Here is a 17,730-nt window from a genome sequence, read left to right on the forward strand (position 1 = left end):
ACAATGCCATATTAAAATGTTTTGACATTTCTTCTTAAATGGACCTTCTTTTCAATGTTAGCTAAATAACATTATCATCCATACTTGCGTTTGTCTCTTCCGGCATTAAAGTGGCCATCTTCACCATCTCGGTTCACTCCTTTCCCAATGGTTTCATAGTTTGTATTTTCTTCACCACTCCCCCATTGTGACTGGTCTGAAAACGAGCTGCTGTCTACAGATGTGCCAATTCCAACCTAAGAAACAGTTCACACATAGGTCATATGAGCCAAATTCAAAAGCCAAAATAACTGATGCATACACTCCTGTGACCACAAATGATTCTAATACTATATTAGTTTGCCAAGAGTATCCATCAACAATATCATCGACAGAGAGTCCCATTTCACAAACTGCATCTGTGGGATGTGAACTGCACATATTCTTTTCACCACCCAAAATTACCAGTTTACAGAATTCACACTGGGCACATGAGCAGCATGGCGTTGCTTTTCAAATGCGTTCCAAGCTCGTTTTGGTACCAAGCCTATTTTTGCAAATAACCATTTTAAACTTATGTGGTAACCCAAAAAAATCACTTTATTTTCTGTGTAGTGTGGCATCTATATTATGTAGCAGAAACATTTTCACAAGTATGAAAGCTCCATGTGAGCCTGTCAATATTGGGCCAGTGCAAGCCAGGGTCATCAACTAATTTTATCTTAGACCATAAATCCCACCGCAATACCAAGTTGGCCTTCTTTGGCCCGAGGGTAATCAGATGGCCAAAGGCCATTGGGCGTTGGCCCCGAGGAAGTACGATGAAGCCCCGGAAGTGACAGTGGGAATGCAACTGGCCCTAGTATGCACCAACACGAGGAAAACGTGGCTAATGAAGTCATGGAGCTCTACCACTCATGCCCTGCATATGCAGTATGTGTGAAACAGGCCTTAGATTAATGAACTAAATTACTTGGCAGAGGAATTCTTCTCATTATTATTATTAATAATAATAAATTAAAATATTGAATATTGGTGTCTTTTATAATTTTGCTATAAAAGCAATAAGGCATTAGATGGAGTGTGTAACAATGATTTTACAATGGTTAAGGAGGTTTTAGACAAGACACAGAGAATAAACCTTACTCATGGTAAAATCACTGTAACATGCCCTCCCTTGGCTTATTGCTATAATGAATAATTCTGTCTACAGATGTTACATCAAATGCCTCCTTGTTAAACAAACAACAGACTTAAAAAAATAATCATCAAATGTAGATTTAGGGTATCTAGTTAACTAATAAGAAATCACAATGTAACCTTGTCAATTAGCACTCTGATTGAATTCGTTTTTGTTTTGTCTAAGATTCTCAGGGTGGAGTCAACACAGAATTCTATGGCAATGTGGTAAATGTTTGAAGATGTTTGTGTATGACTAACAGCTCAGCCACAGTGGCGGCAGCTGTGGATTTCACCTTTAATTAAAGTTGATGGGTGTTTGTGTTTGCGAATGCTCGAGACAAATCAAAACATATCAATTACCTGTCTGGTGAAGCTTCTTCCTGCATCACAGTCATAGGGAGGAGTCAGATGGCCAGAGCAGTCTGATGCTTGTAGTAGTGAGTTGATGGGAGCAGTGTGAGGTCTCTGTTTCAGCTGTAACAGCCCCACTCCACCAGGCTGGGCTAACAGACTATAAAGCTCTGCTATTAGATCCTGCTGCTCCTGCAGCTTATCACTCTAGGAAAGATAGAAAATGACAACCAGTCATATACTCTCAAAATTGCAAACGGAATCTCTCAAAAGCTCAGTTTTAGGGATTATGTGCTTTGCACTTGTTTTCTCGGTGTAGTAATAGTGCTGGCTTAGAGATTAGAAAAATGCAAGCTTCATGTTTATGCTGATTTGTGGGTAAACTAGAACAAATCTATACACTTAATTAATTTGTGACGAGGAGGAGGGCAGTGCCGGGCAGTGAGTGCGCATGGCCGGCCCCCAATCGGGCTAATCAGCTGAGGAGAGGGATAAAGCCGAGGCGGATGTGGCAGTTCGAGAGAGCCACACGCAGCTGCGTGTGTGTGTTTATGTCTTAAGTTTTCATGAAACATTATTTTGATGATTTGTCTGGTTCCTGCCTCCTCCTTGCCCACATTACCTTAATTATATTACCTATAAAAATATAATAATTAATTCTATTTAAATTTCTCTAGAATAATGTCTGCATGTATAATTAACTGAGGTCAATTAATTAATTAGTATATCTTATTAATTAGTTAATTCTTTTACTTTTTCTGAGACAACCTTGAATAATTCCTGTACCCATAGTGACAGATAACAATAGTAAATACCAAGCTTTTGTATTGCGTTTTAAAGGATTTTATTTTCATTTTAAGCTATTTTGTGCAGCTCCTGCTGCTTTCATCTTTTCACCTGTGGTCAAAAACACTCCATGCCCTCCTCCAGACAAGTATTGTACAGAATAATTTTCTTGCTCAATGACCACACAACGTTCCTATTTTCAGAGATTTTTAATGAGCAAAGAAAGGTTGACAGTTTTGATAGTGATTGCAACAGTACAGGAATCTGTCAGAAGTGACAGACTAGTTGACAACTGCATCTCACTTGTGACTTCTATCTGAGCTCAGATAATTTGCACAGCGAGTTTCTTATAATTGAGGTTGTTTTCACCACTACACTGCTTGGATTCTCAAAAACAGATCCCACTCTGACTGGAAATATAAGATTTTGTTACAATGGAGAACAGAACAAAAAGTAATACAGTGTTTATTAGTCATGCTGAACAATTTGTAACAGAGCTGAGCTCTGATCAGCCACACATTCTATCTGTAACCCTGATGGCTTTAATTTGTTGTCTGATTTTGTTTCTGTGATATTTCTGTGGTCAGAGATACCAAGTCAAAATGATCTCAAATAGGTAATATACACTCACTGACCACTTTATTAGAAACACCTGTACACCTACTTATGCATACGATCGTCTAATCAGCTAATTTAGAGTTTACTTAGAATGGTGCCATAAACAGAAACATCCAGTGAGGGGCAGTTCTGCAGATGGAAACGGTCAATGGAGAATGGCCAGCTGACAAAAAGGCTACGGTAACTCAGATAACCACTTTGTACAATTGTAGTGAGCAGAATAGCATCTCAGAATGCACAACATGTCGAACCATGGGGCAGATGGGCTACAACGGCAGAAGACCATGATGGGCACTTTATTAGGACCATAGTGTTCCTAATAAAGTGTTCAGTGAGTGTATATACAAAATCTGAAAAATAACTGAATATACAAAAATAAGTGAGCTTTAATATCTCTTTTTTATATAGTAATTAAGGTAGCATTCTGAGATGTTATGTTTCTCACCACAAATGTAAAGAGCGGTTATCTGAGTTACCGTAGATTTTGTCAGTTCAAATCAGTCTGGCCATTCTCCGTTGACCTCTCATCAACAAGGCAGAACTGCCACTCACTGGATGTTTTTTTTGTTTTTGGCACAATTCAGAGTAAATTCTAGAGACTGATGTGAGTGAAAATCCCAGGAGGTCAGCAGTTACAGAAATACTCAAACCAGCCCAGTGATCGACAGTTCTGCGGATGGAAATGCCTTGTTGATGAGAGAGGTCAACAGAAAAATGGCCAGAGTGGTTCGAACTGACAAAGTCTGTGGTAACTCAGATAACCGCTTCTACAATTGCGGTGAGAAGAATATTATCTCAGAATGTTATTGATTGATATGTCCTATTCTGCATATCACGGCACCATTTTGTGGCCCGTTCTGCATAACATTCAGCCATTTCGCGGCCGACCCAGCGGCCCACTCGATTCTCCCGATGGCCAGTCCTCCCCTGATCGGCCAAGGCTGAAGATCGGTAGATCTTTTGATAAATGGAGACTGACAATCTCTCTGTCTGTCCTGGCAATTGATGCCGGGGTGCCGATGCGGCATTGTGGGAGGAGATCTGCATCACTGCGGATCTCAACCTGTGCACGTCAAGAATAGCAGTCCAGAGCTGTGGCCACAGAATGGGTCTTGCCGTCATGGGCGAACGGGCTCTTTGGGTGGGTTTGTCAGGTTTGTCTGAGAGAGAGAGAAGACAGACTTTCGAAAACTAAGTTTCGTCTTGCACAGCTCCACAAAAAGAGTTTAAGGAGAGTGTTGGCACCAGTTGCCCCAGTGCCTCTCATTTTGCATTTCCTCTCTCCACCCACAGGGTCAAAAAAGAGAGAGGAGGACAGTTTGCAAGAAAAATAAAACGATTCTATGTGCATCCAGACATAGGCCTAAGGGCACAGCAATGTGACAATAAACACAAAAAGCACCATCGGTGAGCAAGAGCTACAGCGCCCCCCTCTCTGCTCACGCAGAAAGTTGGCATGCATGCGCAGTCCACCCATGTGTTTTATCTACAATAGAACAGGTTATCGCCTACAATTCGCTGTAAAACCACCTCTATTCAACAAGGTGTTAATATCAACAGTGGAGGGGGAGTCAGCTCAGATTTTGAAGGAAGAAATAGCTAATTTGCTGAGCTATAAGTGTGGTGGTGCCGGCGGAGGACAGCTGTCAAGATTTTTACTCCAGTTATTTAGTCATCCCCAAGAGAGGGGGTGGTCTCCGTCCCATTTTGGATTTGCGGAACATCAAACACCTCAGAAGGTACACATTCAAAATGCTCACACTCAAAACGCTCTCTTAATTTGTTCGTCCCAGAGACTGGTTTGCCTCAGTTGATCTGAAAGGCATCTTAATATTTTCACATCAGCATTTACCAATCACACAGACAATTCCTAAGGTTTGCTTATCAGGGAGTAGCCTACAAACTTTTGACAGTGCCTTTCGTACTGTCATTATCACAGTGTGTGTCATGCAAGTGTGTGAAAGCAACGCTAACGTCACTGAGATTAACGGGTTTCAGAGTGTCCATTTAACTAGACGATCTGTTGCTCTGTGGTCCATCATGGCAGCAAGCAGAGACAGATACGAGGGCACCGGTGTCTCATTTAGACAACATAGGTTTCAAAATAAACGAGACAAAGAGCTGTCAGATGCACTTGCATGAAATAATATATCTGGATCTCAGATTAAACTCAGATCTGTATCAAGCGTTTCTATCAGAGGAGTGCAATGGATCGATTTGCAGCTGTCTGTCCTTTTCAGAAAGTGAAAAAAAGTCTCATACAGACTGTGTCTACGCATATTGAGTCTGATGGCCTCTACGGCATCAGTCATTTCATTGGTACAACTGTGAATGAGAGTTTCAGCACTGGATAGCAGTGCAGCATTTGTGTCCTCAGTCACTTAAATCGCAGGGTGACAGAGGGGATGCTTGCTCTGTCACAGGAGAATCCCCGCTTTCCTTCACGGGGGAATCCCTTTAGGGGCGTGACAAAATTGGTGATGACAGATGCATCTCTCACAGGTAGGGGCATGGTGTGCGAAGGCAGAATGTGAATGGCGTTTGGCCCGTGTAACTACGCAACGTGCACATAAACTTCCTGGAGTTACTGAGAGTGTTTCTAGCATTGAAGCACTTTGCACTGTTCCTTCAAAGCCACCATGTCCTAGTCAGATCGGACAACATGACAACAGTGGCATGTATAATCAGACAAGGGAGCAAGTGTTCACAGCGTCTTCACAGCTTGGCACAAAAGCTTATTGTGTGGAGTGGTGTGCGCGCTCTCTCATTGTGGGCGACACATGTTCCAGGAGTGAGAAATACAGGGGTGGATCTCCTGTCCAGGGAGAATCCCCTGTATGGAGTGGGGAAGCTTCAACCTCAGGTGGTGAGTCAGCTGTGGGAGAGATACAGGCGAGCTGCCGTAGATATCTTTGCATAACATTAAAACGCTCATTGCCCTATGTTCTTCTCTCTGATGAGAGATGGTTCTCCAATGGGTGTGGATGCTCTAGAGCATTCGTGGCCATATGTGCTAATTTACAAATTTCCCCTACTGAGTTTAATCATTCCAACTCTAAAAAGATAAGAGAATACGGTCACTCAGTCATACTGATCGACCCTTACTGGCCGGAAAAACTATGGCTGGTAGAAATAATACAACTCTTGTACGGTCAGCTTTGGCGCCTCCCGTTGCGCAGGGTAGCTCTTTGTGCTTGGCCCGTGAGAGGCTAAATTTGAGTGTCATGGGTTTACCCCAAGGGTGATTGGAATGATTCAGAGCGTGAGGGCTGCCTCAATGCAATCCGCATATGATTGAAAATGGACTGTGTTTGAGCAGTGGTGTGCACACAGACACACTGCTCCATTTTTATGATTGGTGGTAGATGTTTGTGTTTTCTTCAGGAACTTTTGGATAAAGGCAGGGCCTTTTCTACCATCAAGGTTCTCAACGGTTCTGAACGGCTTTCTCAGCTTCCCTTTGACCCACTTGAAAATATGGAATTGAAGATCCTTTTGCTAAAGGCAGCTTTGTTACTGGCTCTGACGACCGCAAAGTGAGTTACTGAAGTCCATGATTTGTAAGTACATCGCTCTTGGATGCGCTTCGCGATGGATTTGTTGAGAGTGTCTCTTAAAATGAATCCAGCCTTTGTGCCTAAGGTGAGCCCGTACTCAGCTGTAAGCCGGTGGAATTGTTGGCTTTTCACCAGCTGCCATTTTCCTCTGTGTTCAGTTCGTACTCTACTGTTCTATGTGGAGAGAACCAAGGTATTGAGGAAGAGTAATCAGCTTTTTGTTTCTTGGGCTGATTCTCATAAAGGCAGACCTATATCATGACAGCACCTGTCTCATTGGGTAGTGGAAGCTATTATTACAAGTTTAATAGTCTGGGGTTGTGACCTCCGGAGGGCTTGAGAGCTCATTCTTCCAGAGCCATGGCTACCTAGTGGGCACTGTTTAAGGGCATTTTAGTCCAGGACATTTGTTCGACTGCAAATTGGTATTGCCTCACACATTTTTCCGATTCTACAGACTGGATGTTACAAAGCTGTCATTAGGTCATTCAGTCCTTGGTGTGGGTAGTTAATCTACCAATGTGAAAAAAATTATATACATATATATATATATACACATACATACATACATACATACATATACACCCACACACACACTGGTGGCCAAAAGTTTGGAATAATGTACAGATTTTGCTGTTTCGGAAGGAAATTGGTACTTTAAAACTAGTATCCAAGCCACACCAGTTACTTACTGGGGTACCTCAGGGATCAGTGCTTGGGCCACTTCTATTCTCCATACACACAACATCACTGGGACCCATCATTCAGTCACATGGTTTCTCTTACCACTGCTACGCTGATGACACGCAACTCTACTTGTCTTTCCAGCCCAACGACACCACAGTGACCGCTCGAATTGCTGCCTGTCTGGCAGACATCTCAGCCTGGATGAAGGAACACCACCTTCAACTCAACCCTGCCAAGACCGAACTCCTTGTCTTTCCAGCCAACCCGGCTGTTGAACACAACATCAACGTGCAGCTGGGTCCAACTACAGTTGCGCCTTCCAAAATGGTCAGAAATCTAGGGGTAACCATTGATGATGGGCTAAATTTCACAGACCGCATTTAAAAAACTGCAAGATCATGTAGATTTACACTCTACAATATCAGGAAGATAAGACCCTTCCTCTCTGTACATGCCACACAACTGCTCGTTCAGTCCCTTGTCATAACTAGACTGGACTACTGTAACGCTCTCATTGCAGGCCTTCCTGCATGTGCTATTAGACCCCTGCAAATGATCCAGAATGCAGCAGCACGTCTGGTCTTTAATGAGCCTAAGAGAGCACGTTACACCACTCTTTGTCTCTCTCCACTGGCTGCTGGTTCATGCAAGTATTCAATTCAAGGCCCTGATGCTGGCATATAAAACAGTCACTGGATCTGCTCCAGCATACCTAAAAACATTTATGCAGAGCTATGTTCCCACCAGAAGCCTGCGGTCGGCTAAGGAACGTCGCCTTGTCGTACCAAAACAAAGAGGCACCAAAACACTTTCCCGGACTTTCAGTTTCATCATACCACGGTGGTGGAATGACCTTCCCAACTCAATCCGGGAAGCTAACTCACTCTCTATCTTCAAAAAACGGCTAAAAACACATCTTTTCCAAAAGCACTTAACCGGTCACTAAAAAATAAAAAAATATTTACATTTCTTGTTGCACTTAAATCTGTTTGGTGTACTATTCTGATGATAGTGAAACTTTGTAATATGGCACTTTTTGTACCACTGTCTCCCTAAGATGATTCGCTGATGTTCTTCCTCTTTTGTAAGTCGCTTTGGATAAAAGCGTCTGCCAAATGAATAAATGTAAATGTAAAACAGCACCATCACTATTTAAAAAAAGTCACTTTTGATCAAATCTAGACAGGCCCCATATCCAGCAGCCATCACTCCAACACCTTATCCTTAAGTAATCATGCTAAACTGCTAATTTGGTACTAGAAAGACACTTGCCATTATATCAAACACAGCTGAAAGCTTTTTGGTTCACTAAATGAAGCCTAACATTGTCTTTGTGTTTGTTTTTGAGTTGCCACAATATGCAATAGACTGGCATGTCTTAAGGTCAATTTGTTTTTTTGAGGAATGAAGGATATACAATGCTTGAAAAGAAGATTTCATACAAAAGGTGTACAATACAGTCTTCAAAGACAAAGGACAACTGGCTCTAACAAGGACAGAAAGAGATGTGGAGGGCCAGATAGAACTAAACAAGAGTTTGAGAAATAAGTTTGAGGAATAAACGCCTCACATGTCCTCAGCTGACAGCTTCATTGAATTCTACCCACTCAACACCAGTTTCATGTACAACAGTAAAGAGAAGACTCAGGGGTGCAGGCCTTATGGGAAGAATTGCAAAGAAAAAGCTAATTTTGAAACAGAAAAAAAAAAAAGAAGAAAAGGTTAAGAGTGGGCAAAGAAACACAGACATTGGACAACAGATAATTGAAAAAGTGTGTTATGGATCTTAACCCCATTGAGAGTTTTTGGGATTAGATAGACTGTGAAGTGCATGTGAATTGCGTGAGAAGTGCCCGACAAGACAGCTACAGGAAGTGTGGGGTGAAATATCACCCGAGTATCTGGACAAACTGACAGCTAGAATGCCAAGGATCTGTAAAGCTATCATTGCTGCACATGGATGATTTTTTGATGATAATTCTTTGAAGTAATTTAAGAAGTTCTGACATTTTTTTTTCAAACTGTATAGTATTAATGTCCCGACTATACATAGTGATCAGTTGAATGCCACTTTGGTGAATAAAAGTACCAATTTCTTTCCATAAGAGCGAAATCTGTACATTATTCCAAATTTTTGGCCGCCAGTGTATACATACATACATACATACATACATACATACATACATACATACATACATACATACATACATACATACATACATACATATACACACACACACACACACACACACACACACACACACACACACACACACACACACACACACACACACACACACACACACACACACACACACACACACACACACACAGTGAAGCACAAGTGTGTTCTCTACTTCCTCCACATCGTTTGTGCTCGAGGTTACTGCATTTTTCCTTAATCTGTGCAGTGGGAGCTTATTATTAGTAGTAGTAGCAGCAGTTGTAACTGTCAATTGCATGACAAATTTGGTCATGTGAAGTCAATACGGCAACACCCATGAGGAGGCAGAGTGCTCCACGTAAATAATAATAAAAAAAACAAAAAAACATAACTGTAAACACAGAGACTTTGGTAAAGACAGGTTTCATTCCCACACCTGTTGTTTGTACTGTTCCATGGCATCCTCTAGGGCAGCTAAGAAGTCAGTATTTTCTTGTTCTAGTTGCTGTATCTGGGCTTGGAGCTGGGAAATGTAGTCCTCTCTGTCACCACTCCAATCAGTTTTCACATGGTCAGGGTCCTTTGGCACAAATAAATGCCACTGCCGTGAGAATTGTGTAAAACTTCACGAAGTATATATAGTGAAATTATAGCATTTCAGAAATTGAACTAGTTTACATTTTCTCCAGAAAAGATGAGTGGTGCTTGCACATTAAAAACTGGCCACCACAATGCTCTGGCCTAAGTCAAAAGAACATTCCTCCCAAGACTCTTTGATACTCTACTTTGATACTCTTTTGATGCTCTAGGATATGGCTCAGGTAAACTAGATGAAGTTTTATCACTTGAGAAATGATCACACCACTCCACTAAAAGCCACATGATTTAGGGGCTTTTTCATTACTTCAGCACAAATAGTAAAGGACAAGTTACGTGATGAAGACTAATACTTTGGGTTAGGGGCTTGCTCAAATTAAATCAACTTTGTTTTCCAAGTATGACTTATAGTAATACTGCAAGTAGAGCTGCGCGATTATAGCAAAACAATCATAACTGTCGAATTTTTGAATTTATACTGCAATGGCGATTACGGCAATTTAGATTAATAGAAGTAGTGGAGTAACATTGTGTGGAGTAAATGCAAGCCATCTTCTTTATGTTGGCTACACATCCAAAACAAGTTAAGAACCATGTCCCAAAATGACTTTATTGCTGTTTTATGAATCAGTACATTAAAACATGTAGATGAAAATCTTCAAATTTTTTATAAATTACACAGAAACTGACATGTCTGTGATAGTCTGTAACTTTTCAAGATTAGTTAATTATAATTATTAGGCAGCTGTAAATGTTATTTTATTTATTTACATAATTGTGCAGTCCAAGCCCTAACTGCAAGCACTATTAATTTTATGTCAAGGTATATAATCATTACCCTTTATGATGAACTGAAAATACCAAAAAGTATTTATACAAACAGAAATTTCCAAATGAAGCTGGAGCATACCTGGTTATTCAGTGCTGTGCGTCCCTTTTTGAGTGCTGTACTGTCCTCAGTAGAGCTGCTTTCTATGCCACTGTCCAGCCCTGATGCTGAGGTAAGGCCGCTACGCTCCTCCTCTACAGCGCAAAGCCACTCTTTCACCCGCAGGAGCTGACCTGCATTTAAAGTCCCTTCCCCCTGTAGTTCTGTAAAAAGCCTGTAGGCTGAATCCGTGCATGTCCTGTAGTGAGTGTTCTCTGCTTGCAGCTTGCTCATGTCCAATTCAAGAGGTCGAAGCCTCTTTTGGGGGTCAGAGCGAGTGATGATGCGGGTTTCAGAGCGTTGCCGGTTTTCAAGGGCTCGTCTTAGTGCCTTGATTTGAAGTTCAAGATCCTCAACGCGGTCTGGCTCCCCCCGGCAGTTGACTGTGGCCTGGTTCTGGATGTTCCGAGCCCGCATGGCATAGTTAAGTGTATTTAGACTCTCATCAAAGTCTGAAGAGGAGGGGCTTATGCAAGCAATCATGAGTGTTTTGGCATTGCCTCCGAGAGAATCCTTTAAGATCCTGACAACAATAAGGAATGCATAAAAGTCACTAAGTAATACAGCTTGACAACTTTGAAAGCTTTTAAACGTTAAAGGAATATGCCGGGTTCAATACAAGTTAAGCTCAATCGACAACATTGTGGCATAATATTGATTACCATAAAAATACATTTTGACTTGCCCCTCCTTTTCTTTAAATTTTTTTTTTTTAAATCTGGGTTACAAAAAAAATGAATGGAGATGCAAATTTTTAAATACTCACTGTTTCAAAAGTATAGCCACAAAATTTAAGCAATATGCGTGTTAACAGGATTTTAGTATGATAACTGCGATAATTTTCTGAGCAAAGTTATAGCCAATTTTACAACTTCAATGCCATGAGTTTTATCATAAGTATACATGCAAGTGCTTTTATATAATTATAAACTTCACATTTCTGTCTTTAAAACCTCCAAAAATTGTCACCATTCACTTCCATTGTAAATGCCTCACCGTAACCTCGATATTTGTTATTGAATGGAAGTTACAAGCACTTGTTGCTTTATAGGCTGATATGATAGTAATTAACAAGAAAAAAATTAAATAGCACTTAATGTCAAAAGGCTGCTAACCCCTGGCCTAAACTATATATTCAAGAGTTGAGCAATGTAGTTAAAATCTGAAATAACGTAAAGAAATATACAGATGTGTCTCATTTTTAGAGGTCACACATGCTACTTTTTGAATATTATAATGAAAATGTTATTACTTTCTAGTTATTTTACGAATAAGCCAAAAATTTTAGAGTTAGACTATTTTTGAAAGCACACTGTGACTGACATTAAGCAAAATGAGCAAAGCAATCTGTACCTGGTGATTTTGGAATCCCTATATGGGATATGCGTGCCTTTTCTTTTGGGGTCCCCAAGAGCTCCAATTACATTTCCAAGAGCGAGAAGTCCACTGTTGATCTGAATGCTTTCTTTGAGCCGCTCACCAGTGTTGCCGGTTTTGAGAATACGTTCTGATCCAGCCAGGTCTACAAAGTGAAATTTGGAAGAGAGGATTTGCAAAGTTCCACTCGCTGCTCGAGAACCTCCACGCCTCTGTTCCATAAGCACCGTGAATATGGTGTGGGAACGACTGGATTGCGGGTTCATCTGTGTGGCCCCTGTGTGACGGGCCGTCTTGCCTGACTCTAAGAGACTCAGAACCTCATCAAGTCCCTCCACTTCACATTCCTTCACACCGCAAATCACTGCAGATAAACACAAAAGATGTCTGTTTTTTTCCTGAATAAGTTTAATTCTGAAGGACTTGATGAAAAATCCCTTTTCATTGGGATACATTCTTGTTATATGCTGGAAAAGGCATACTTTTGAAGAAAATTTTTCCTTAGGGAAATTGTAGGAGGCTAGTTGACATGAAATTTTCAAGAATTAGCAGTGTAAAGTAGTGTGATGTAAAAATAATCAAAAACTCCCTAAATTCTGTAATTTTGTAAACATGTTTTATTTTTAATGTAATAGGAGGTTACTTGACATGAATTCTACCATTAATTGGTAAACATTTAAAGTTTATTTAAAGAGGTGAAAAATAGTGAAATAGTGGGCAGGACCCAAGATATACACTTCTCCTCACAGTATATGTACACTACAATTTTGAAAACACTATCAAATTTAGTATGCGAAAGAAAATAATAAATGTATTTATCGAGGATACTTTAAATTGATCAACAATTATGGTAAAGATATGTGTAATGTTTAAAATGGCTATGTCTATTAAATAAATGCTGTATTCTTCAAACTTTGTTCATTTAAGTATCCCACATTTGCAGCAATGACACCTTAGGCATTCTAGCAGTCAGTTTATTCTCAATCTTCATAACATAGCAGCACTTCTCATGGATTTCCCAAACAAATATTTTCTAACAGCTCAAAACCTCAAACTTTTATTCACCCACCCATAAAACTATTTTTTAATAATAATTATTATTATCATCATTTACTACTCAATCTTTTTAAGTTATTTTACACATTCTCCTCTTTTCTTCTTATTTACCCATTTAAAATTTGGCTTTTTCTTTGAAAGTCTGCCTAAAATTCTAACATCCAAGATTTTTCTCTTTACTGTTGCAGATGAAACTGGTGTTTGGCATGTGCTGCTCATTAAATCTGCCAGTTTAAGACCTGTGAGGGGTCTGTTTCTCAAATATTAGACTCTGGTGTACAGTACTTGGCCTCTTGTTGTTGTGCACCTGGGCTGTCCACTTCCTTCTCATGACAGAAGTGAATAGCCTTCATCTCTCAAAAGAACAACATGCTGATGCATTTCTAGAGAGATTATTTAAAAAAAAAAAAAAAAAAACAAGTGAGCCCAACACTATAGCAACTGTGCTCTAACAAAAAAGAAAATGTTTCTTGAGTACCACATTAGGATAATTTCTTCAGAATTACATGACACACTTTTTTTATAGCAGACTGGAGCAATGAATGCTGAAAATGGGACTTTATTTGCAGCATTACTTGTGTTTAAGGTAGTGTTTTTGATTAACTCAATGCATACAAAGAATTGTCTTCTTGTTTCAAAGCTTTTGAATGGAAGTGTAAATTAAATGTAAATGTTAACCTGAAATCTTCATATTGAATAAAAAAGGTGCATGGACATAGGAAGTTCATGATTAAATGGCAACAACATAGGAGCATTCCATAGGAAGCCGCTTAGCAAACTTGCATCAGTTCTTCTCATGCAACTTACCTACGTTGCCCCTTTCGTCCTCTCGAATATGTATGTCTTTACTGGCTGTCTCAACCTCCAAAAGGTCTCTGAAGACCTCTTTGTAAACCTCAATGTACGACACTCGGACGGAGAAGTCAGTGAGGTCATTCTCATCCAGCAGTTTGAAGATCTCGGCCACAGCTCTGGGAATGATGCCCTGTTCGTCATCCCTAAAAGCTGCTGTGGCCAAAAAAACAACAGCAGGTTAATGAATAACTCTGAAAGGCAGAATGCTTAAAAGGAAGATTTCAGATGGCAGGGGATGCGGAGGCAACTGAACCGGGGGAGGTGTTGCTGGCAGCACAAACATGCAAACTCATGGAAGCATTTAAACAAGACACAGACAAGCCTTTCCAAACCTTGTGAATCAAGTCTAGTCTAGATGAAACCCAATTGATAAGATGTTATAAGGAACTCCAGAAAGGCACAATTTTGATCTATTTTCTAAACACATCAGCTGTCATAATTCAATGCACTTCAGTATATCCTCCTGAGGCCCTGCGTCCACATGCGTGGACATTAAGTTTTAGCTTTGCTATAGGCTATTTATAATTTTATTTAAACCAATTGATCTCAGTTCAGGAGAGTCTAGGCTATCATTAAAGGGTTAAACTTTCAATGCACTGAGTCATGTGACAAAACAACAAGGCGATGATCTCAGCTGAGATGGTCTTTGGAGAAACGGCAACAAAATTACATCTGGTAAGAAACCTCATAAATTGTTACATTAAAAACTGTTTGAGTCAAAAGAGAAGAGTCTCCAGTTTCATCCGATATTCCATTTTGAAAAGTTCATCGATTTATTGCGAAATGGCTCGTTGTTAAACACAATGACCACGTAAGTGGACTAATTTTCATTCAAATATCCTATTTTTACTGAGCACAGTTAGAATCAATGGATGCATCCAAAATCTGGAAAATGTTGCTTTCAGAGGCTGTATATGGAGTTAGGATGAAAATAAGGTGCATTTCAAACTGTTCTGAGACCAGTGCATACAGACAGCACACTGGAGGTTAAGTCACTTCCTAATTAGGGAGCAAGAAAAACATCCTATAGCTTTCCTAGAAGTGCATTCACTCCTAACATTCAGCCAAAAGTTCAGTTTCGGCCTGCAGATGATGTTTGGACCACTCAACATGTTTGGCAGACATGGGACAATGGTAACCAGTACATAGATTCAGAACTTTTAATCCTAAATTTGATTTGAACATGGTTGGCAGAGATTGGATGATGCTGACCATTACTTTGAATCAGAATAAATTATGCTAATTGCTGATGTAATTGACTTGAATAACCAACACTCCTGGAAACATAATAAACAATTTGATAAAGAAATCTGAATTTCTATAGCATGGTATTATTTAAAATTTCACAACTTAGTCCAAATATCTACATGTGGATATTAATGTTTTAGGAAAACTCTTTGGTCTACTTTTTTTTTGTGAGTGCATATTTATGAGGAGCTACTAGTTACAAATCAAAAGGGAATTGAAAAATGCACACAGCAGTCATGCTCAGGTCTCAGGAGGATATAACTTGTAAAAAAAAACAATACATAAAAGACTTACAAATGTTGGCTTCTCCAATGGTGTAGGTTTTGCCTGAACCTGTCTGCCCGTAGGCGAAAACAGTGGCATTGAAACCATCAAAGAAGGCCTCAATTAGGGGCTGAACGGAGTCAGTATACACATCCTCCTGGCTAGAACTCTCCTCAAAAACAAAGTCACAGTGAAAGTGGCGGTCATTGCCCAGGGTTACCCTCCTCTCTTCTGGGTCTGCAGTGATGCAACGCTCATGGTTATGCAAAATCTCTTTGGGCAGCAGTGGACGCACCCGGATGGCCACCTGTACAGCCGTTTCCTCTACCTTACTCTGCCCAACTCCTTTGGGAGACATAGCTGAGCTGATTTTCAGTCCCTCATTCTTTTATAGATCTGTGATGCAATTTTGGTCATCTGACTGCCACTGCATTAAAATGTATACATTTAGGGATTAAACAGTGTGTGTGTATATATATATATATATATATATATATATATATATATATGAGTAAGTGTTCTCTACGAACCTATATTTTAAAATTAATGTGTAGCATTTATTTTCCACAAAAACAATAACACCTGATAATCACAATACAAAATAGGCTAATTAAATTAAAAACATAAACAAGTGTTCCTCTGTCAAAAAGTAAATCATAACAAGAGACAGCTGGTTAAACAAAACTAGACACAAAAACACGGATATTCTTCATTACTTAGAACAATAATAACATTAAATAGTTTGTAACAGTGGTAAATGATGCTACAGTAAAACAAGACCATATCGAGCTCACAAATTCTACTTTTGTGACGAACCCATAAAATTACAAAAAGAAAATAATCACAAACTACGAGACAACAAATGACATAATCGCTACGGGCTAATAATAAAATAACCTACGGACAATAAAAACAAACTATTATCAATAAAAACAACCGAAACATCGACATGACTATCACAAATTAGGAGAGAAATTCCAAACCGCAAGAACTTTCGGTGCTCGCAGTCCAAACTTGTTTGAGAACAAAAAGGGCTTGTTAAATTTACATTTTATCAACAGTAGATTCGCAACAGACACATGTAAGGTATGCTACTAGTTAACAAAGTGTTCCTAGCATAAACCAAATATATATTATTTAGAAAAACAGGCGACGAGATGCACAAATTCTCTACGAGTTCTTCACGAGAAATATGTTGAACTTTTCCATAAACTCATATCAACCAACCGAACTGCTACAAATGTTAGCCTGATAGCAAACTCTTTTAAAGTTCCCGAGAGGTTTTCATCTTATTAAAGATCCACTGCACGTAATCGCCACAACGCTTCGAGGTCAAATGCGAGCAAATATTAAATCTCACAACGCAAATACATTTGCACTCAAACGCTACGCTTTTCAGGGGGTTTTCATAACTTTCAAACTTACTGTTGTTTCCGGATCCATCAATCTGTGTCCGCAGGGAACATCGCATTCCCAATCCAGAGCCCATTCCCTGGATTGAGAGCAGCCCACGACGAGCTCATGGATGCAGTGATGTCATTCAGTCGGCTCCCTAAATGCCTGAATAAAACAGTCTGTCTCCTGTGTCAGTTTGCTTGTGTTTTATGTCATCAATCAAGACAAATTGTTTTTAGCCTACTATCTTAATAACTAAACCTTTGTGTGTTTCATACACAAGTAAAGAGTTATCGTCATTGTGTAGGCCTACCAATGTAATAAATGGGTTTAATAAAAAAACATGAGGGTTAGTAATTCCCTCACAATATCAATATTATGTTTCTTACTTGGGTCAAATAGCCTACTTGTTAGATTAATGCTCATGAAACTGGATTGGCCATATAGCTCTCAGTGAAGCAACATCAGTCATATTATCCAACACTATTAGGGTATTTGACATACTATAGCACATAGGCCTATTTGAACCTTTATAGCATCCATTTTTTTTAATGTTAAAATCTATCAAAACACCCAGAGTCAGGAGAGAAAATATCTTCACGCTAATGTCCTCCTTTGGTAATTCACTTGGCTTTTACATTTGAGTAAAAGCCACATTCTCTTTCCCAGCCATTTATTCTCAGCTT

General features: G+C 39.7%; 1 protein-coding gene across 2 annotated transcripts in view; it reads right to left on the bottom strand.

The window, feature by feature from the left end:
- The window catches only part of kif7 (kinesin family member 7), a 30,929-nt gene extending 13,757 nt beyond the window's left edge, over positions 1–17,172 (bottom strand). The window contains exons 1-8 of one of the 2 annotated variants that reach the window (XM_052090276.1): positions 17,075–17,172; positions 15,680–16,076; positions 14,090–14,290; positions 12,203–12,590; positions 10,832–11,372; positions 9,761–9,904; positions 1,522–1,719; positions 85–236 (exon numbers count right to left, since the gene is read on the bottom strand). In XM_052090276.1, the coding sequence (XP_051946236.1) occupies positions 85–236; positions 1,522–1,719; positions 9,761–9,904; positions 10,832–11,372; positions 12,203–12,590; positions 14,090–14,290; positions 15,680–16,007 (1,952 nt within the window). In that variant the 5' untranslated portion in view covers positions 16,008–16,076; positions 17,075–17,172. The remainder of the gene's footprint in view (positions 1–84; positions 237–1,521; positions 1,720–9,760; positions 9,905–10,831; positions 11,373–12,202; positions 12,591–14,089; positions 14,291–15,679; positions 16,077–17,074) is intronic. The other variant, XM_052090284.1, reaches the window with a different exon arrangement.
- Between the last annotated feature and the right edge of the window lie 558 nt (positions 17,173–17,730).

This window comes from Xyrauchen texanus, chromosome 2 (assembly GCF_025860055.1).
Source record: "Xyrauchen texanus isolate HMW12.3.18 chromosome 2, RBS_HiC_50CHRs, whole genome shotgun sequence".
In the NCBI taxonomy this organism is placed as follows: domain Eukaryota; kingdom Metazoa; phylum Chordata; class Actinopteri; order Cypriniformes; family Catostomidae; genus Xyrauchen; species Xyrauchen texanus.